General features: G+C 39.4%; 1 protein-coding gene across 1 annotated transcript in view; it reads left to right on the top strand.

Moving 5' to 3' along the window:
* Window positions 1-23,014, top strand: part of Man1a2 (mannosidase alpha class 1A member 2) — a 128,311-nt gene that overhangs the window by 33,489 nt on the left and 71,808 nt on the right. Inside the window, exons 3-5 of the mRNA XM_028877291.2 lie at window positions 677-773; window positions 6,443-6,561; window positions 8,720-8,800. Coding sequence (XP_028733124.1) covers window positions 677-773; window positions 6,443-6,561; window positions 8,720-8,800 — 297 coding nt within the window. The remainder of the gene's footprint in view (window positions 1-676; window positions 774-6,442; window positions 6,562-8,719; window positions 8,801-23,014) is intronic.

Genomic DNA, 23,014 nt, shown 5'->3' with positions numbered 1-23,014 from the left:
TTCCCAAAGTATTAGCAGTTTATAAAAGGAAAAAATGCCAAATAGCTACCTTTCTTCCCCCAAATAACTTTTGGTTACATCTAATTTGTTTAGTTGTTGTGTAGATTAAAATTAAATGTAGGTGTTTTAGTTGGGTTTCTATTGCTGTGTTAAAACACCATGACCAAAAAGCAGGTTGAGGAGGGAAGGGTTTATTTGGCCTACACTTCCATATTGATCTTCATCATTGAAGAAAGTCAGGACAGGAACTTAAACAGGGCAGGAACTTAAAGGCAGGAGCTGATGCAGAGGCCATGGAGGAGTGCTTCATACTAGCTTGCTCCCCTGGCTTGGTCAGCCTGTTTCTTAAAGAGTCCAGGACCCCCAGCCCAGGGATGGTACCACCAACCATGGGCTGGGCCTTCCTTTATCAATCACTAATTAAGAAAATGCCCTATAGGTGGGGAGGCATTTTCTCAATTGAGGTTCCCTCCTTTCAGATAACTCTAGCTTGTGTCAGGTTGACATAATAGTAGCCAGCACAGTAGGTATCCAAAATAAGTGTTAATTGAATAGCATGCTAATGCAGGAAACATGGCAGAATGGGTAAAGATACAATAGCCCAACTCTAAATCATATGAAGTAAAATAGTCTGTGGATAGCTTCAGATGGTGTATTCTACTTTTTCTCTTCTCAGATGATGAAGCATGCCTGGGATAATTACAGAACATATGGATGGGGACATAACGAGCTCAGACCTATTGCAAGGAAAGGCCATTCTACTAACATATTTGGTAAGGTAACTTTTAAATTACTGTTTTTTCCTTTATCTTTGAAAACGAGATCTGGCTTTTTAAAGTACTCTCCCAGATCTCTATTTCTGTGCAGTTATAATTTGAACTTTTTGTTTTGGTATGTCAAGATTTAGTTCTAGTTGTACTGGAATACATAGCTTTGTGCTAGATATTCTATTTACATAGGTACGTCATACATTTATGTAAGGTTTTTGAAGCTTTTTTCTGCTTAATGTCATGAAAGATAAGTATATATTCGCAGTTTTTTTTCCTTCAAGATAGTAAGTACCATTTGTGATCTTCATAAAGGAAAAGGGAACAGCTTAGATAGAGTCCAGTGTACTATTAGAAGTTTAGTATGTAGCACACCAAATGATCTGATTGGTAATTGAGTGGATGATGCTGTTTGTTGATGGTGCGTGTGTGTGTGTGTGTGTGTGTGTGTGTGTGCGCGCGCGCGTGCGTGCGTGTGCGTGTGCGTGTGCGTGTGTGTGTGTGTGTGTGTACATGTATGAGCCATGGCACTATGAGGAGAAGCACCTCCCTTCCCCGGTCCCCAAGTGGATCACCTCTCTTCTTCCATCATGGAGTTCCAGGACTCAAACTCAGGTTGCCAGGCGTGTTTCCTAAGTGCTTTTACCTGCTGAGTCTTGTCCCCACTCTAACTTTTCACTTTTTGCAAGTTGTGTTTTGCAGTTCATCTCATGTCTTACCATGTACCAAGTAGACACTGGTCCTAATCCTGCTTTTAAATAATTTTTTTATTTTAAATTAAAATTAATTATACGATTTCCCCCTTTCCTTTCCTCCCTCCAACCTAAATCATTCTTTTAAAAACAGAAAAATATTTTAGCTCATAGAGAACACACCTTATGAGAAGAAAGCTGTAGTAAAATGGTAGAAAAGAGCCCAAGTACCGTCTTGGGATTTTCAGTAGTCAAAATTAGGCTTTGATAGAGCTTATTAATTGTTTTTGTTATTTTCCAGACAAATAATTTGCTGAGGAAGAACAGATCATTTATTATATTCTCTGTCTAATATTCTTAGACAGAAAGTTTATGGAAGGTTTTTTGAAGTTCAAAAACTGTTTCTTGTTTCTTGCTCTAATCTTTTTGTGTATCCCATTCTTGCTAGTGAATATGGTTTGACGACTTTAAAAATGAAATACTGAAGAGAAGAGCTGTAGTTCTCAGTGTTTCATTTGTCACTCCAAATTTGGTATGACTTTGTAAAATTAAAATCCTAGAGCAAACAAACAAACAAAAACCCAAAAGTTTTCTTAAATCCGTTCTCTGTACTGTAGGTTGTGAGGACAGGTAGTGCACTTTCACTCACAGTATTCCAGGTTGCGGGGAGTTAACGTAAAGCTTGTCTTTCCCTGTAGCTGTAACTGTAACTGGTTCTTTTATATGATAACTGAAGTCAGTGTTCCCCGGCTTCACTCTAGTTAGTCCTTGCCACCAGAGTACTCTGCAGATTACAGAAAACCCATTTCAAAATGACATAAACTAAAATAGCAACTCAGTCATCTCTGTGGAGTCCTGCTGTAGATCTAATTCAGCTCAGCCTTTTCCTACCCCTTTCCTATGTGTGCTGACTTCTTAGCAGGCTAGGTAGGCTTCAACATTGGAAGTTTCAAGTCTTCATACTACTGACTGCATTTGTAGACTCGGAGGAGCGTTTGGGCTTGTTAGAACTAAGATTGGTAGAATCATTGGTTCTTGTTCTCACTGACTGGTGGGATATAGTCATGTGTCTTCCCTCCATGGGCTTGCTGCTGTGGACCAGGAGGAGAAGAACGGCACCAATCCTAGTGATCCCCATGGGGTTACTAGACTTAACCCTTGGGTTTTCTCAGTGTGTCGTGTGCTTAGTGCTTATCTGTAACTTACTGTCCTCTTGCTTCAGCTTCCCAAGTTCTGGAATTACAAGTCTGTACCACCATGATTGGCTAGCATGGATGCTTTTTATTTAGATATTATGGAGAATTGTGGAGTTATGTTAGAGCGAGGTCTTTTTGCACTTAAAAAGAGGAATTTTGATTTAACAAGTACTGTTTGACATTGCTGCTGCATCATCATCATCATCTTTGGCTTTTTAAGACAGGGATTCTCTCTGTAGCCTTGGCTATCCTGGAACTTGCTTTGTAGACCAGGCTGGCCTCAAACTCAGAGATCCTCCCAAGTGCTGGAATTAAAGACATGGGCCATCACTACCTGGCTTGCAGTGCTTTTTAAAGACTGCTTTTGATTTTGTATATGTCTGTATATATGTACATGTACAAATATTTTTTACTTCTGATTTAACTGGGTCTTGATTTGCATGTTATTTTTGTTTTCATATTCATGAAGAATATTTTGTAGTTTTCTTTTCTCCCTCTTTTCTCCCTCCCCTCCCTCTTCCTCTCCTTCCGTTCTTTTTTTGAGACAGGATCTTACTGTATAACCTCCTGACTGGCCTAGACTTCAGCCCCTGAGTGGTGGGATTAAAAGGTGTGTATCACCACACCCAGCTCTGTATTTTTTTTTTGTACTCTGTTTTTGCCTTGGTTTGGTAGCAGGCTGTTGCTGTTTTCAAAATTAGTTGTGAAGCTTATTGTTTTTCTGAAAGACAGTGTTTAGGATTCATTTTATTTTTTTCTGAATGCTTCATATAATTTTCAAGTGAAACTGGAGAATTTTTTTTCTTGAAGGGTTTCAAAACAATGTCAGTTTTTCTAATTACAAGGACTAGTCCTTTTAACTGTTTCAACTTTGATAAGTTCTCTCTCTCTTTCTCTCTCTCTCTCTCTCTCTCTCTCTCTCTCTCTCTCTCTCTCTCTGTGTGTGTGTGTGTGTGTGTGTATACATGCAGGTATATTCACACTGGAAATGGATCTCAGGGCTGTAATGAATCTTCTTCTGTCCCACCAGCCAGCTCCCAAATAATGATACGGAGACTTCTTATTAATTATAAAAGCTTGGCCTATAGCTTAGGCTTATTCCTAGCTAGCTCTTATTTATATTAATTTATGTTATATCATAGGGCATTACTTTCCTTCCATCTTGCACCTCCTGTTTCCCCTGTGTCTCCTGAGTGCCTACATTCCTCCTCCTCTTTTCTCTCCCTGTAAGTCCTGCCCATACCTCCTACCTAGCTATTGGCCATTCAGCTTTTTATTACACCAGTCACAGCAACATGCCTTCACACAGTGTACAAATATTCTACAACACAGGTTCTTGACTAAGTTTAAATACTCTCTATACTGAGCAACATCCCTGAAGTATAATCCTAGTTATTGATTGGAGATCTCTCTAATGTTCATATTTAGTGCTATGCATTTCCTGCCAACTGCTAAATTTAACTTATCCTCAGATTTTTATGTTATATTTTCATTCAGTTAAAACATTCATATCTCAATCTAGAATCCATATGTTGAATTAAATATCTAAAGTCTAAACAATCCACTTAGTGTCAAGCCTTCCTGTTTGACCCTGGCTACTTCCCTGACATAGTGAGATCAGATGGTAGTTTTATTTTCTTAGTGAATTTGTATTTCCCTTCAGTGGTGTATAATATTTATGAAATGAGTGTTAGTGGTTTCTTAGTTTTATTAACATTTGTATAGAGTTGAAACTGTCAGCCTGAACACTGAGGTAGAATTTATTTGATGAAACTTACAGAATGTGTGGGGCTCTTATAATGAGTGGCTCTTGGGATATTTGCTCAAACATATTATCAATTTAAGATTTGGTAACTTATTGTGAAAATAAAGTAAGACTTTTACTATATGATTCTTTTTATAGCACCATCTTTCAAATTAGTCATTTGGACTCTTGTTTCTGATTTACTTCTGCCTTTAGCTTCCTGGTTCTTCTACTTTGTTGCTCTTGTTTGCTGGTCCCTCTTCTTTCTCAGTCGTGTTGAGTTCACTTACTTTCATTCGTTCTTATTGAATAGTACAGAAACTTAGAGTTATTAGTTTTTTTTTTCAGAACCTTTTAATTACCTCTGTAGACCAGGCTGTCCTGAAACTCAAGAGATCCAGCTGCCTCTGCCTCCTGGGTGCTGGGATTAAAGGTGTGTGCCACACCGACTGTTTCGTGTGTTCCATACTGTCATTTTTTTGTTTCTTTGACCTGTGGGTAATTTCAGTATTTTTCTATATTTTTCCCAGGGTGAAATCTTGTTTTATCTACCCAAACAACCATAACAATGACTGATAATTTCATTTTAACTTATGTATTCCTTAGCTTGTAGCTTATGGTACACAGACTTGTCTTATATAACTAACTAGGATAGTTCAGAGTATGATTGGAATATGCAACTGTAGACAAAGACATGACCAGTAACCTAGGAACATGACTGCCTAAAACAACAGAGTAAGAACAAAAGAATACTGTCAGACTTTAAATGAATTCTATGAAAATTTTGATTAAATACTAAAATTTATCTTTTTAGATGTATTCAAACAATTATATGAGAGACAGGAATATATGAATGATTAAATGGCCTGATAAAACTGTTATCTTAGTAAAAAGCTGAGGATCAAGAAAAGTAATAGAAATTTTGGGTGTAATAACTCAATATGAACATTCTAGATGTTCTGATACTGTTCTGTCATGATACTGACATGAACTGAGTTAGAAGACCAAATAATTGTTATCAGGATGTTGTGTGCTTGTTTAGTTAATGGAAAGATAGATTATTGATTAAGTGAGGGGATTATTAGGAACATATGAACAAAAGTGGTATATAACTTATGTACAAAGATAAAAAATGTATATATTGCTTTAAACCATTGAAGGGAAAAATTAGTTTTACCCCCATCCCCCAAAAAAGAAAGAGGATGAAAGAAACGAAAGACTGGTAGGTTGTCCTGTGCATTCAGTGCCTATCTAAGAACACATTGAGTTTGCTTTGTGCAGTTCTTTCTGAAACTTTAAAATTAGGATTATTTGTTAAAGTGATGGTATCTTGTATTTTGGTTTTCTCTATGTATATTTTACTTCATGGCTTCCTTTTTTCTCTACCTGGTTTTTTATTATTAAAGACAATTAACACTTATACTATGATCTGTTATCTAACCTTCTAAATTTATTATACGTACATATTCCTCCTCTTCTAAGAATTTGAACCAGAAGGGCTTGGCTGATGTTGTGACTTAGTTTGTCATCTTGAATAGCTGCCCCCTTTTCTTGAATCATTACCATTTTTCACACCTTAGTTAAGTATATATTTGTCTTATATTCTGACCAAGACAGAAAACCAAGAAGTGTACTGTTAGTTTTCATTTATTTTTCTATTAGCTCCCAAAATCTTTGGTTTTTTGAGACAGAGTTTCTCTGTGTAGCTTTGTGTCTTTCCTGGAACTCACTCTGTAGCCCAGGCTGGCCTTGAACTCACAGAGATCTGCCTGGCTCTGCCTCCTGAGTGCTGGGATTAAAGGCATGCGCCGCCGCCGCCGCCGCCGCCGCCGCCGCCGCCACCACCACCACCACCCAGCCCAAAATCTTTTGTAAATTATATCAAAATGTTTCTATTACCTGGTCTAATAGAAAAGTGAGCAGTGACATTCCTTTTTCAATCATTATAATCTTTGATTTACTTTTAATATTTAAAAATCTAAAAATAGACCTTATATGAAGGGGGTGTTTTTAACAACAGCTATTTTTTCCTCCTAAATATAGGAAGCTCACAGATGGGTGCCACCATAGTGGATGCTTTGGATACTCTTTATATCATGGGGCTTCATGATGAATTCATGGATGGGCAAAGATGGATTGAAGACAACCTTGATTTCAGTGTGGTGTGTATACTTTTGCAATTCATGTAATCTCTTAAATTAATTATGAAAGGACAGTTTTAATGCTCTGGTATGAATATTTGTATCCTCCCAAATTCATGTTGAAATCTAGTCACTAATATGCTAGAACTAGAAAGGGTCTTTTGGAAGTGACCAGTTTAACAGGACAGAGCCATTATGGATATAATTAGTTCCCTTATAAAGTAGTTCTCAGAGAACTACTTTGCCCCATACATGAGAGGTCACATAAGTACCATCATGAACAGGGTCAACAGCACCAGCAGATTCAGTGACTGGGGAGAGCCACTCATCTTCATAATCTCCGGGACTCCTTTGGCTTCATTTGCTATGTTGCAGCCAATGTGACCCACCTGGGTGGCTGGATGTCTACAGTAGGGCTGCGTGTGGAGATGTGGAGGCTAGCTAGTACTTGCCATCTACCTTAAATGAATCAAGGTCTCTCACTTGAACCCATAGTTTACCTATTATTCAGTCTAGCTAGCCAGGTTGCTTTGGAGATCCCTTCTCTCCCATCTCTGCCTCCTGTTTGCTGGGATTACATGGAGGACCACCATACCTGTTTAGCAGTTAAGGGAGTGCTGGGGATCTGAACTCCAGTCCACATGCCTTCATGGCAGATACTTTACCTGATGAGCTTCCTCCTTGGCCTAGAAATTTCCTAATATCTATGCCTATATACTTACAGCATATAGACTCTCATATATACCAGACATCAGAGCCTCTGGGCCTCAAGTTTTAGACACTTCTGAGGAACTGCAATATGGGTGCTGGGAATTGAATCAGGGCTTTTGGAAGAGCAGCCAGCCCCCCCCCCTTTTTTTTTTTTTTTTTGGTTTTTTGAGACAGGATTTCTTTGTTTAGTTTTGGTGCCTGTCCTGGATCTCGCTCTGTAGACCAGGCTGGCCTCAAACTCACAGAGATCTGCCTGGCTCTGCCTCCCGAGTGCTGGGATTAAAGGTGTGTGTCACCACTGCCCGCAGCCAGTGCTCTTAACCGCTAACTCTCCATTCTCTGTTTAGTTAATTTTAAAGGGTTTTTTCTATTGCTGTTTATTTATTTATTTAATTTTATTTTTTTGGTTTTTCGAGACAGGGTTTCTCTGTGTAGCTTTGCGCCTTTCCTGGAACTCGCTTTGGAGACCAGGCTGGCCTCGAATTCAGAGATCCGCCTGCCTCTGCCTCCCGAGTGCTGGGATTAAAGGCATGCACCACCACCGCCTGGCTCTATTGCTATTTATTATAACAACTTTTTGCTGTATTTATATGTATTTGCACACTGTACTGTGCAAGAAGAGATCATTGGACAGCTTGTGAGAGTCTTTTCTCTCCTTCCACTTTGAAATACTACAAAATTGTTTTATATTACATATGTAAATATTTGTGATAAATTTGTTTCAGTTTGTTTGCTTTTTAGTTTTGTTTATGATCTTTTCTTATAGATAATTTGCATTTTATGGAAATTTAAAATTCATAATTGATTTATTATAAAATTTTGATTTTATTCTTACAGTATCTGATTTCTTAAGTTTGCAAGTTGTCACATTTTCTTCTACTTTTGTATTTTGCTTTTTAAATTTCTTAAACATCCATTTTTCATTTTGACGTATATGTACTGTGAGCATCAACATGGGTTTCTGACATAGGAGCTGGTTTTCTGGAGTATTAGTTCATTAACCATAATTCTGCTGTTTTTTGGCATCTCCTTTAATAGTTATTAGGCTATTAGGCACTACCAGAATATTTAATTTTCTTGAGAAGAGATAGAAATAGAGTTTATGCTATAATAATTAAAACAAAAATAATGGAATCATTAGACAAGTTTTATTTTTTTAAGGATTCTGTTATTCAGGAAGTGGAGGCCTTCACAGGGAGCCAGTAGTAATCAATGGTAGTGAATACTGCAATGATTTCACGGGATTGTGTAGGGTCCATCAAAATGGTCCGTTCATTCTGGCAGTTACGAAGAGTGCTAGAGGAACTTTGGTGAACTAACAAATAGAAGATGAGGTTGTATGGCGTGAGAAATGAAAAGTACAGACTATTAAAACACATTCTGTTTATGAGAAACAGTTGAAGTACTAAGAAACACTTTGGGAACTGACGTGTTTGTGTATGTGAGTATTTTCGCTTTGTCCCCACAGAACTCGGAGGTGTCTGTGTTTGAAGTCAACATTCGATTTATCGGGGGCCTCCTCGCGGCGTATTACTTGTCAGGAGAGGAGGTGAGTAGACAAGGAATGCCTGTTTGGTTGCTTAAGAAATCTCCAACGGCCGTAAAGTGAAGAGCTTTCCTAACAGCAGAGTGTTTTTCTAATTTGAATATCACTAAACTAATCTCAAGATTTTCTTTTAATACAGATTTTAGAATCCATTTAGCTAGTTTTTACAAAATTAAAGTTTTGGTTGGGTTTTATAAGCTTAGAGAGAGTTGAATGATTAATAGATTGGCTCTTTGGATTTATGAGCATTTTGTTTTCATTTTAGACTTCTATTTAAGTTTTTGAAAAAAATATTTATTTTATGTGTATGAGTGTATGTCCATATGTATTTGTGTATACCACATACCTGCCTGGTGCCAGTGGAGGCCATAAGAGAGCATCGGATCCCCTGGACCTGGGTAGACAGTTGTAAGCTGCCGTGTGGGTGCTGGAAGTTGAACCTGGGTCCTCTGGAAGAACAGCCAGTTCTCTTAACCATTGAGCCATCTTTTCAGCCCCTATTTAAGTTCTTAAAGGGTGTTTATCTGTTTGTATTTCTTTATAGAGCATTTTTATTATATTTATATGTGTGTGAACATCATAGGACAGCTTGTGGGAGTCTGTTCTCTCCTTCCACTATGAAATTTTTCTAGTTTCACTAATTCTGGTAGTTCTAAATTGAATAGATTCTTGGAGATGTTCTTTGTGAAGAGTAATATTAGTAAAAACTGTTCTTATTTTTCTCTGTAGAGAAGAGTTTTCTTTTTCTTGTTTTAATGCGTTGTCTAAGATGTCCATTATAAAGTTTAATAGGAGTTGTCAGGGTTGGGATCCTTGCCTAGCTCTTAGTCTCAGGGAGAAAGCATTTGGTTTTATACTATTAAACATGTTAGCTGTATTATCATTATAATAATAATAATAATAATAATTATTATTATTATTATTATTATTATTTTGGTAGATACTCTTTATCATTTGAAGATGTTCTGTCAAATTCCTCTTTTGCTGCATTTTTCCCCCATGAATGGATGTTTTGATATCAAATTATTTTGGCATGTAATAAGATGATTGTGTTTCTTTTTTATTTTTTAAATTCCATCTATTTGTTTGTTTATTTATTTATTTATTTATTTATTTATTTATTTATTTAGAGAGAGCTCGAGCGAGCGAGCATACACGAAGGTTAGGGATAGTTTGGAGGAGATCTGTTCTTCTATGCTGTGGGTCCTGGTGACTGAAGTCAGGTAATTACCCTGGGGGCAAACATCTTTATCCTCCACCCCAGGTGTGCACGTGGAGGACTGAAGTTAGTATTGAGTGTTGTCTTGCTTTCTTCCCACTTTGTATATTGAGGTGGGGTCTCTCACTTGAGCTCAGAATATTTAGATTTGGGTAGTCTAGTGAGCCAGGTTGCCCCAGGGAATGCTATACACACATTGGTATTATAGGTGAGCTGTTATGCCCCACCTTGCTTTTTAAGCGGTCTCTGAGAATCCAAACTCTAGCCTTCACACTTATACAACAAATGTTTTACCCCGTGCCATCTCCCAGCCCTCATCTTTTACTACTTTGTGTTTATCAGTTTGTGTGTTTTGCATAAATAATGCTAGCTTCTTGAAATGAATTGACACTTTTTTTTTCTTTTCTGGTAAAGTTTGTGTAAACTTGATTCTTTTCCTTAAAAGGTAGAATTTCCTTATGAGGCGACTTAAACTTTGATTCTCCTTACCCTCACATTTTCTAACAATGTATTTAATTTTCTTGGTCGATATAACATAGTTGTCTTTGCACAGAGAAGTCTCTGACTCTATGTACGAACAAGCACAGTGATGCCCCTTCAGACATGCCCAGGTATTGGTCTCCTTTTATTGCTGGAAAAGGCAGTGAGTGAGGAGAGCAGTTTCAGGAGGTTGCTTTAAACACTGTTGTGTGGAGGAAGTTGGGGCCAAGTAGAACGGTGGGCAGAATGTCCAAGATTGGGCATTCTGTTTTTCATCTTTCTGGGGGAAAGCTAGTTCTCAAAAGCTTTCTGAAGAAGGCATCCTGTCTTGACCTGAGAAGGAGAAGAGCCCAGACATCCTGGTTGGATGTAGGCTGAATCATAGGATAGGGTTGAGCAGCAAAAATTGTAGACTCACTCCAGAAGACTGAAAAATGTTTGGTGATCTTAGGGGGACGAAGAGAATGAGCTATAAACTCCAACCTTTCTTTCTTTCTTTCTTTCTTTGTTTCTTTCTTTGTTTCTTTCTTTCTTTCTTTCTTTTTTTTTTTTTTTTTTTTTTTTCAAGACAGGGTTTCTCTGTGTAGCTTTGCGCCTTTCCTGGGACTCACTTGGTAGCCCAGGCTGGCCTCGAACTCACAGAGATCCGCCTGGCTCTGCCTCCCGAGTGCTGGGATTAAAGGCATGCGCCACCACCGCCCGGCTAACTCCAACCTTTTCTAATTCTAAGTAAAAATTTCTTTGCAAGATTAAAATGGAAGTCTAGATCTAGAGCCTGGCTTTCCTTCAGCACTCAGAGAGAAAGCACCAAATAATAGTCCCTCTGGTGGTCAAAGGGAAAAAGCCAGAGTTGCAGACCAGGAGATCCATAGGCCCATTGTGTCCACACTCAGACCACTCTTGAAGCCCAATGCCAAGGTCATGGTATAAAATGAAGCTGTAACTGATAAAATTTGTAAGCTGTACTTGATAAAATTTAAATCACTGTTTTTCTCTTCAGTACTTTTTCTATGGAACTGTTCCCAGTCTGTTTCAAGGTGAAGGACAGGGCAGGAAGAATCAGAGAGAATGTTGAGTGCAGTAAATGGGGTACAGCTGACTGGATCTAGCTACCCACCCTCGCTTATTCTGTAGAAAGGTTCTCTTCCTCTCCCTTTGCTGGACATATGGGCCTGGAGGTAAAGGCCAGGAAGAAGCAAAAGGCAGAAACAGCACAGCACATCCCATTCTTCCTGCTTAAACCTTTTCCAGCAAAGAATAAGGAAGTTGAGAAGACTGTAGGGAGGAGACAGCATGGGCATGTGAACTAATCCAAAAGGAAGAGGCTGTCTCTTGTCCTACATGCCAGTCTGTGATGAAATTTCCTGGAAGGCATGAGAAAGAAAGAATGGGAAATGTAGTGGGATGTGAGGAGGGCACCTACAGCTGTGATAGAGCTTTACGAATCCTTTGTAAGTGTCCACTGGGAACTGGATGAGAAATCATGGCTTATGTGTGGAATTTTGAGAGGGTTAATACCTAGGAAAGTGAGGTCTTCACTGAGGAGTGACTACTTTTTGTGATATTTGGCTGATTGATTATAGTAGCTAAGGTTCTATAGCATAGGGCTACCCCTCTAGTACCACTTGAAGGGATTTTCTCCAAGACCATCCTTTCTTCTATACTTTTGTATGTAACCAAGAAGAACCCCTGTGTGTTTGTAGCAGAGCTTGCTTAACTCCATTTTTCTTTAACAGTTGACCCAATCAAGTGAAGAGGCAGTATAGACTGAGCCACAAGCATCAGCTTGTTTTCATGGGAGCTTCTAGACACAGGGAACTAGAGATCCATACATAGTGCCTTGTTTTTAAGACTTATAAAAATGATTATGTGTATTTGTGTATCTGTGTGTGGGTATGTGCACATATGCTGGTACCCACATAAGCCATAGAGTTGGATTCCCTGGACTGGAGTTACAGGCCAGTAGGAGCTGCCTGACATGAGAATTGAACTGGGGTCTCTGGAGGAACAGTGTGCTCCATCTCTGCAGTCCTTTACTGCCTTTTTTTTATACAACCATTAAGATTTCTATTTGTCCCACCAGGGTTTTTTTAATTTCTTTTTTAAAATGTGTTTTAAAAATGATTTTTTAAAATACGCCTACCTAAAAAAAAATTTTCTCTTTTTTTCGGAGACACGGTTTCTCTGTGTAGTTTTGGTGCCTGTCCTGGATCTTGCTCTGTAGACGAGGCTGGCCTCAAACTCACAGAGATCCACCTACCTCTGCCTCTCAAGTGCTGGGATGAAAGGCGTGCGCCACCACTGCCTACTTTTTAAATATATCTTTGTAATATTTTATCTCCATAATTGGCATACTATTTGTACTGTGTGTTTGTGTATGTATATGTGTTCAATATTGTATTAGAGACTACATCCATGGCCACTTTTGCAGGACAGTTTGAGCTATGAGCTATATACCAACCTTGTCTCACCCTTTTTAGATTTATTTATGTGTTTTACCTGTATGTATGCATGTATGTTATGTATGTATGTAGACCATGTACCTGCATGCCTGGTACCAAGGAGGTCAGAAGAGAATATTAGATCTCCTGGAGCTGGAGTTACTATGATTATGAACCATCATGTGGGTGATGGGAACGGAACACAGGTCCTCTGCCAGAGCAACAAGTACTCTTAATGGCTAAGCCATCTTTTCAGATTCATACACCAGCTCCTTCAAAAATTTTGGGACAAGTCTCACAAAGTTGCTGAGGTGACTGAAGCTTCTGTCTTTTGCCTCAGCCTTTGAGTAGCTAGACGCACAGGTTTGTGCTGTCATTTAGCCTGGCTTAAGTGACTTTGTTGGTGGCATTTTTGAAAATAGCTGTTTTTTGTTCTTTTATATTCAGATGTTTAATTTAGTCTGCTCTGTTGTCTGCCTCTAGACTCACTTCACTTGTATGTGAGAACCTCGTAATGCTATTCTCTCCAGTATTCTCTTTCTTTTTTGTTCTATCTTTAAGTTTTATGCTAAAATCCATAATATGTTGCTACAATTTTTACTTTTTATGTCAACTACATTGTAGAGCTATTCAGTGTAAAGGGAGACACTTTATTGATCTGAATTGCAGTGATTTTTGTTAGTCTTCGTTTTTGTTTACACGTTCTGTATTTTATCCTTTTGTGTAATGAGCTTCCTATAGCATTTTAAAAGGCGATCTGCTGCTAGTGAGTTCCTTCTGTTTTTGTTATTCTTGGTCTTTATTTCTTCCTTACTTTATTTTATTTTTTAACATAATTTGTATTGACTCTTTGGAAATTTCGCATCATGCATCCCACTCCCATCATTTCCCAGTCCCTCCATGTCCACCTTCTCTCTTGTTGTGTCCCCCCCCCCCCGAAAATTTAAAAAGAAATAATAAAAATAAAATTAAAAATTCAAATAAGAATAGTAATTAAAAACAAACACAAAGTAGAAACCTCTTTGACTTTGTTCCTTCATCTCCATCTCCTCTTCCTTTGTCTTAGTGGCGTTGGGAGCTGCGGTGTGTCATGCAGTATATACTCTTGTCCCAACAGCTCTACTTGCAGATGTTCATTGTGTAGTGTGTTGTTGGTCTGGTTCAAGGCCTCTGGCTTCTGGTATACCATCAGTGCTGGACCCTCACCAGATCTCCTCTCACTATCCTGCTGTTGTCCCGACTCATGGAGCTCCTGTGACCAGCTCTTTCATGCGCTCCAGCCCATCTTAGATGCAGTAGATGTTGGTGAGTGCCAGCTCAAAACCCTGGATGTGTGTCTGGGTGCTAGGTGAGTTGGTCATTCTGGGCTGCTGGGACCACCCCTCTCAGGTGAAGGGTGGAGTTAGCTATCCTAAGTTCGGGGGACTAGCTTAGCTCTCTTGTGAGGGGCAGGTCCAGAGGGCATTGGGGTGGGGTTTGTGTGGGTATGCGAGGGGCAGGGTCAACTCTCCCCAGGCCATTGAGGGTCAGGGCTAGCTCAGCATAACCCTCATACTTCAACACATGGTTTAACCTATGATTCAGTACACGGCTTGCATGGGTCCTTGTGGTAACACAGACCCTAGCTGCATCAGGACCATGAACTCATACATGGCCATTAGCAGCAGCAACTGGATCCAGTTGTCACTATGGCCCCGGGTGGTGCAGCAGGCCTCTCAGATGGGGATGGGCCCAGCAGTAGTGTGGTTCCTGGACTCCAGCATGGCCCCGGGTGGTGCCCCGGACCCTGGGCAATTACATGGCCTTCGATGGTAACAGAAGCCATGGACATCAACACAGAACCTGTGTGCGGTAGGCCCACTGACCTAGATATGGCCCCAGGCCATAGCTTTGGCCTGGACATTACTATGGCCCCAGGTGGCAGTGTAGGTTACTTCATGTGTATGGCCCTGGCAGGAGCCTGACCCTCAGGCACCAACATGACCTCGGGTGTCAGCCCAGACCTTGCACATGTGCATTGATTGCCTTTGGTGTTAACAGGAGCCATGGACATTGACACAGACTTTGGTTGTGGTAGGGCTATGAACCCAGACATGGCCTTCAGCAGCAGCTTGGGCTGGATGATACCCTGGCCTCTGGCAGCACCTCAGATTAGCACCTCCCCCCCTGCAGAGGCATGTCCCTTGGACCCCAACATGGCCATAGGTAGCAACCCAGAACCCAGGCATCCTTGTGGCTTTTGGTGGCAACATGGGCCATGGATATTAACACAGACCCCGTCTGCAGTTGGGCCTCAGCAACAGCTCAGGCCCTGATGACACCATGACCTCGGGTGGCAGCAAATCAGATTGGGGTGGCCCCTGTGGTGGCATGGCCCTCAGACACCAACATAGCACATGTGGCAGTCCAGACCCCAGGCGTCCTCATGGCCTGATATCAAGAGCCACAGACATCAACACAGACTGCAGCTGCAGCAGGGCCTTGGCAGCAGCCTAGGCCTGGACATCACTATGGCCTTGGGTGACAAGTAGGCCACCCACATCAGCCCCTTCATCACTGCCTTCTCCTCTTTTGATCTGCCTCTGTCCACAGGCTATGAGCCATTCTGTCTGTCTCTCCTATACCACATCATATCCTGGCTCACCATAATGGCCATTGAGGTTTCTCCTCCCCACCCCAGAGCAAGCAACCCTAGGCAGGTGTGTGAGTGTCTACTAGGCTTTTTCTTTTAGGCTGCCAACCAGCTTCCATATCATGACACAGAGACTTATTATTAGTTTTGAATGCTTGGCCTAGCTTAGGCTCTTTTTTTGCTAGTTCCTTTACCTTAAATTATTCTGTTTCTCTTTATCTACCCTTTGCCTTGAGGCTTATTACCTTTCTTCAGTATATCTTACTTTAACTGCTTCTCTATGTCTGGCTGACTGGAAGCTACTTTTTTTTTTTTTTTTTAAGCCTAGATTTTTTCCTCCTATTCATTCTCTCTGCCTGATAGCCCTGCCTATCCTTTTGCTGTCTAGCTATTGGCCATTCAGCTCTTTATTAGACCAATCAGGTGCCTTAGGCAGGCAAGGTGAAACAGATGCAACATATCTTTACATAATTAAGCACACATCCTTACATGTTAAACAAATGCAGCATAAACAAAAGTAACACCTTTACACAGTTAAAGTAATATTCTGCAGCATAAGCAAACGTAATACATCTTTGCCTAGTTAAAATAATATTCTACATTTCCTCCCTTTTGTCTAAATGAAAAGGAAGGGTTTTAACTTTAGCATAGTAAAGCTATATACAACAAGAATAATGATCAAGTAAGGATTACATTCACAATATCCAGTCCATTTGTATTTGGCAAATTCAGAGAAAATACTCCGTTATTTATCTTATCTTGGTGAGTCCAAAGTTTTGTACCTAATTTACCTTCTATCGTAACCAAGGAACACTATAACTATCTAGTCTTCAACTTCAAAGACCCCAGAAGGATATAATATTACTTGAGTAAACAGGAAGTACAGTGCAAGCTACTTCTGAATCTATAGAAATGACAGCCTGGACAGTCACCCAAAGTTCTTCTGCAACATTGGGGCATTCATCAGTCTACAGGCCTAGAATATCTGGCAGACTTTTCTGTGAAGCAGGAATTTCGAAGGACTATGCTGCCTTTTCTTGACAAAGTTTGATCGTCTTTTTCCTTTTGTGTCCTGCTTGTCCAGTTTGTACTGTCAGCAGTTGAGGCAAGGACAGTTTCTTGCCCAACTGGCTAGCTTTGTTACAATGAAAGCAAACTCTGTATAGAGTTTCTTAGATATCCAATATCCATTATCTTCTCTGAAGTAAATTGGTGCTGCCAGGAGCAGATGTGTCTCACTGTTACAAAAAGCCTTTTTTTTTTTTTTTTTTTTTTTTTTTTTTTGGTTTTTGGAGACAGGGTTTCTCTGTGTAGCTTTGTGCCTTTCCTGGAACTCACTTGGTATCCCAGGCTGGCCTCGAACTCACAGAGATCCACCTGCCTCTGCCTCCCAAGTGCTGGGATTAAAGGCGTGCGCCACCAATGCCCGGCTGAAAAGCCTTATCTTATTAAACATCTAAAACACGATAACCTGTAGGTCTTTGAAGTGTGTGAAGACCATCTATCTTACCTAAATATGTCTGTTTAACCTTGAAAACATACCTAATATGACTACAGATTTGATTATAGATGACTACTAACCTGCATTTCTTAATTATACATTACATTTTTAAATATGCCACATAAGCACACTACCTTAAACAAGAGTAGAAACATGCATTCAATATAAAAAAAATAACTTTAAATTTGTATAAATATACCAAAATCCATACCAGTGTAAAAATATTTGAGGTTGATAGTTGTCTATCCTATATTCCTATATTCCTCTTAAACAATGACAAACTTCCATAACCCACCAAATAACCAAAAACTACCCACCCCACATCTTGGGAATGTAGGTGCTGTGTTCTCTAGACTGCTTCCTGTTGTCTCTTGATGAAGGCATTTTTAGGGAACCCAAGAAAATTGAAATAATGCTCAAGTCCTGGGAAAACCAGTTACAACATTTGTTGTCCAGTCTCTGTGCAATAGGAAAGTACAAGGCTTATTTGTAGTCCTAGCTACAATAGTCTGTGAGGCTGGACCATCTCAGCCAGCAGCCTTGAAGTTGTTCTGGATGCAGAACTCTGAGGAAACTGCAACAAAGTCACTGTGAGAGGCTGGATCACCTGGGTCACCCATTTTCATTGTATCTGGTCTCCTTGCTCTGAAAAAACACAAATTTTCACAGGTAACATACATTTCTGTATTAACACAGTATGGATTGTACATTATACACAAGCCAGCCAAAGGTGATTTTTTTTGTTGTTTTATGTTTGAGCAGGTAAAATATATGTCACCTGGAATCTTTATGTCTGTAGCCAGGATTTTCAGGGGGTCTTCCTGGATCAAATCTGATCCCTGCTAAACTTGAATGAATCTACAGCCTTTTGTTTCCTGTGGAATCGAAAGCATAACCTCTTCCCCAAAGCAATATATTTTTTGACTTCCATTTTAAAGTGAAGGCATTCTTAAAATGTATATGCTGATTTAATTTAGCATAGATTAAATCCCATGTCTCTCAGTAATTGTCCTTGGCTCATCAGCAGTCAAGAAATTCAAAGATGAGCATGGTGGTTTCTCAGAAAATTAGGAATCAAACTACCTCAAGATCCAGCCATCCCACTCTTGGGCATATACCCAAGGAATACTGATTCATACCATAAAGATACATGCTCAGCTATGTTCATAGCAGCACTATTTGTAATAGCCAGAACCTGGAAACAACCTAGATGCCCATCAACGGAAGAATGGATGAAAAAAATGTGGTACATATACACAATAGAGTACTACTCAGCAGAGAAAAACAATGAAAACATGAAATTTGCAGGCAAATGGATGGAACTAGAAAAAATCATCCTGAGTGAGGTAACCCAAACCCAGAAAGACAGTTATGGTATGTACTCATTCATAGGTGGATTCTAGATATAAAATAAAGAACAATCAGACCACAACCCATAGAACCATAGAGGCTATATATAGCATGGAGGTCCTTAGGATGACTGTGGCTTATAATAAATTTCAGTTTTACTCAATTATTGAAAAAAATAGCCAAATGAATGGAAACACATGAACTATGAACCAAAGGCTGAGGGGCCCCCAGCTGGATCAGGCCCTCTGAATAGGTGAGACAGTTGATTGGCTTGATCAGTTTGGGAGGCAACTAGGCAGTGGGACCAAGTCCTGTGCTCATTGCATGAGTTGGCTGTTTGAAACCTGGAGCTTATGCAAGGACACTTGGCTCAGTCTGGGAGGAAGGGACTGGACCTGTCTGGACTGAGTCTACCAGGTTGATCGCAGTCCTTGGGGGAGGACTTGTCCTGGAGGAGGTGGGAATGGAGGGTAGGCGTGGGGGTAAGGGGAGGGGGTGGGAGGGGGGAGAATAGGGGAACCCATAGCTGATATGTAGAACTGAATGGTATTGTAAAATAAAATATATATATATATATATATATATATATATATATATATATATATATATATATAAAGAAATTCAAAGATGACACTATAACATACAGAATCCAGACTCTGTGTATTTTCCGTCTCTACGTAGTTTATTTTTTTAATTATTACTTTACTTCTCTCTTTAAAGACTATTATTTTTAAAATATTTTTTTTGTAACTGTCTATGCCCATTTTCTTAAGCCTACACACATTTTTAAACACATTGTAACCTGTTTAGAGTTTTATTCTATAAGAACCTGGTTTATTGTGTATCTCTAGGCCTTTTCTTTTTTTTTTTTTTTTTTTTTTTTTTTTGTCTGTTTGAGCAAAACAAACTGCAAGCCATTGCTGGATCCTCCACTGTGGCTTTGGCAGCTGGCTCCAACCCACTCCCTAGGTCTGCAAGAGCCAAGCCTAAAGCTTGAAGGCGTGGTCAGACTGGCAGCTGCATTCAGTCCCCCAGCTCTGGAATGCTGGTGTCTGTGCTGCTGCAGGCATCCCTACCCATCACACTGTTTCCACTTAATGTACTGGCTTTTTTTTCTCTCTCTCCCCTTTCTTTCCCCTCAGATTTCTCAGGCTCTATGTGGAAATATAGGTCCCATGTTTGGTGCCAAAATGTACCAGGCTTTTGGTTTTGGGCCCGAACCAGCTCCGAAATCATGACACAGACTTACTAGTTTTGAATGCTTGGCCTAGCTTAGGCTTGTTTCTGGCTTGCTCTTTTAACTTAAATTAACCTGCTTCTCTTTATCTACCTTTTGCTTTGCGGTTATTACCTTTCTTACTTCTGTATAGCTTTAACTGCTTCTCTATGTCTGTCTGTCTGGCGGCTCCCTGGTTTCTGGCCCCGGGCATCTCTCTCAGTCTCTCCTCCTCCATCTGTCCTCCTTTCTTCTTCTTCTTTTTTTTTTTTTTCCTAACCTAGATTTCTCCTATTTATTCTCTTTGCCTGCTAGCCTTGCCTATCCTATTGCTGTCTAGCTATTCATCTCTTTATTAGACCAATCAGGTGCCTTAGGTAGGCAAAGTGAAACAAATGCAACACATCTTTACATAATTAAACACACATCCTTATATCGTTAAACAAATGCAGCATAAACAAAAGTAACACACCTTTACATGGTTAAAGTAATATTCTGCAGCATAAAAAATGTAATACATCTTTGCCTAGTTAAAATAATACTCTACAACAAGTGCTGTTCCCTCCTTATTTTTAATAGATTTTCTTTGGGCATAGAATTTAGGTTTATGCAGTTCTCTTTAGCACAGTACTTCTCAACCTGTGAGTTTTGACCCCTTTGGGGCCCAAAGAACTTTTTCATAGGGGTTTCATATCCAATATTTACATTACAACTCCTAACAGTAGCAAAATTACAGTTATGAGGTAGCAGTGAAAATAATTTTATGGTTGGGGCCACCACAGCATGTGAAACTGTATTAAAGGGTCACAGCATCAGGGAGGTTGAGAACCACTGCATTAATACTTGAAGATAGCACTGAATTGTCTTATGAAGGATGGATTATGATGAGAAATTTGCTTTAGTCTTTACCCTTCTGTATGTAGTGTTTTTCTCTGGCTACCATTAGGATTTTCTGTTTATATTTTGTTTGTATGAAGAATATGAATGGTTTTACTTTTCTCTTGGGGGTAGGATAGGACTTCCTTATCTTACTTGATGCTTCCCGAGTCTCAGATATATCTTTAGTCACTTTGAAAAAGTTCTGAATTACTATTTCAAAATATGTTTTATTTTGCCTTTGCTTCTTTCTCCCTGGTATTTCATTCCCACATAGATGAGACTGTCTAGTGTTGGCATTCTTGGACTAATTGTTCTTTTTTGTCCTTCCTATTGGTTTTCTTAAAGAAGATTTTTTTTTTTTAGAGAATAGTTTAAAGGGTACTTTAATGCAAAGATGAGAGGAAGGTATAAAGATTTCTCATATACCCCCTTGTGTGTCCTGTGGCCCCAACCTTCTCCCTTACTCTGTCTTCCATGGTGGTTCATTTGTAACAGCTGATGAGTTTACACTGTCAGATCTTCCTGTAGTAAGTGGTTTACAGTGTGGCTCAAATAGTGTGGGACATTCTGTGGGTTTGGCCAATGACATTCACTCCCCATTACAATACTGTGTATAGTGGTGTCTTGCTGTTCTAGTTAGTCTTCTGTTGCTGTGATAAACAACACAACTGAAGGCAACTTGAGGAGGAAAGGACTTGTTTCAGTTTACAGTTTAGGACACTTAAAGAGAGTCAGGGCAGAAACTCAAGGCAGACCTGAAGCTTACTGGCTTGCTCTTCATAGTTTGCTTAGCCTGCTTTCTTCTGTCACCCACAAACACTTGCCTAGGGATGACACTACCTTCAGAGGACGGTCTTCATCAATGGGCAGCCAGGAAAGTGCCCTACAGACTTGTCTACAGGGTAAGCTGATGGAGGTGTCAGTGCGAGGAAGAACATAGGACTGTTTTAAGACTTTGAGTTCAGGTATTTCCCCCCCAGGTTAGAGGTTATTTATCTGAATGTACTGTTTTATGTGTGAGTGTTTGATATAATTGATTAATTTTCATCTCAGTAACAATGAGAACCAAAATTCATTAGAGACAACTAATAAAAGGGGAGCTTCAGCCTTGACTCTTGCATAGTAGGCTTCTCTGCAGAAAACTTGAAGCAAAGAGAGGAAAGGTTATTTTGTTAATGCTTTCGAAAGGTTTCAGTCCATCTCAGCAGGGAGGGCATGGCAGAGTAGAGAAGACAGCACATAAAAGGAATGGAGGACTGAGCCAGGGCAAAGTAGGGCACCCAAGGACGCGTGCCCTGTGGCCAACTTCCTCCATCTACACCTGACTTCTGCCCTTTTCCACAAGTGTGCCAGCATGGGACGTCCATCATTAGACCAGGCCTTTCACCCTGTTCTTGTCTCTGGAAGCACTTCACAGCTGTTCACAGGGGTGTGTGCATTTCTCCTTTTCTAGGTGTGTCAACTTGGTAACATTAACCAGCAATTTGTGAGGGTAGTGAAGATTTTTACTTAGTTTAAAATAAATAACAAATGAATTTTTAAGACACTGTCCACTCAGGAGTAAGGCTATGTTTTTCTGTCCTGACTTTCTCATTCAGTAGAATTGCGTTAATGTATTTGTAATCATTTTGATTTGAAAGTCATGACTATACCCTTTTCTGTGAGTCTAACAGTGAATCTGAGATGTGCTAAAAACAAATGCATCATAGAAAAACAATTTCAATTTGATATTACCAAATGCTGAATGGATAGGAAGTAGGCTCCTTTCATATGAGCCAGAGAGTTGACTGTAATTTATAAGGTAACAAAGTGCTTTTGTTATATTGGAGGTGTAACTAGAATAAGGAATGTTTTACTTGTACCCCATTTTCTGTTGTGGGAAGACATATGAAGATTACATGTTGTCCTAACAAAGTGTTGCTTTTTCCTGCTGATTTGTTACTGTCATAAATGTGAAGCATTATTTCCCTCAGAAAAATGCTATTTCTATTAAATATTCACAAGTTAAGAACTTTTGATGATTTATATTATGCTTAGTTGATACAGATATATGGCTTTTCTTTAACAAGGTGGTTTCTCTTCATTTTTTTCATAGTATCAAAGTGCCTTTCTAGCTAAGAAAGCATAATTTATATGGGAAATGGTACCTGGAATCTGTCAGATAAAATAGAGAAATTGTTAGGTGGAGTTTAATACACAGTCACGAATAATAAAAACAAAAGGAATAACAGCAATAAAGTCTGTCTTTACTAAAACATAAATATACTGAGTCCGTTTAGGGATATTTTCTTGGACAAAAGAATAGCTTTTAAACCTAAAGTACTGTTAAGGAGAGTCATGAATAAAGAAAAAGAAATGTTAAGCATTAATATTTTCTGGTTTAAATATCAAATTGTTTTGGAAAAAGTGATGTTGCTTCAGAAATTGCTGCAATTTCTATTGAAAATTTGACTTTTTTGTTGTCTACAAATGCCTTCCTTGGTCATTGGGCAAAATAGT

This window comes from Peromyscus leucopus, chromosome 6 (genome assembly GCF_004664715.2).
Source record: "Peromyscus leucopus breed LL Stock chromosome 6, UCI_PerLeu_2.1, whole genome shotgun sequence".
Lineage (NCBI taxonomy): Eukaryota > Metazoa > Chordata > Mammalia > Rodentia > Cricetidae > Peromyscus > Peromyscus leucopus.
This window is presented reverse-complemented; position numbering and strand designations above follow the sequence as displayed.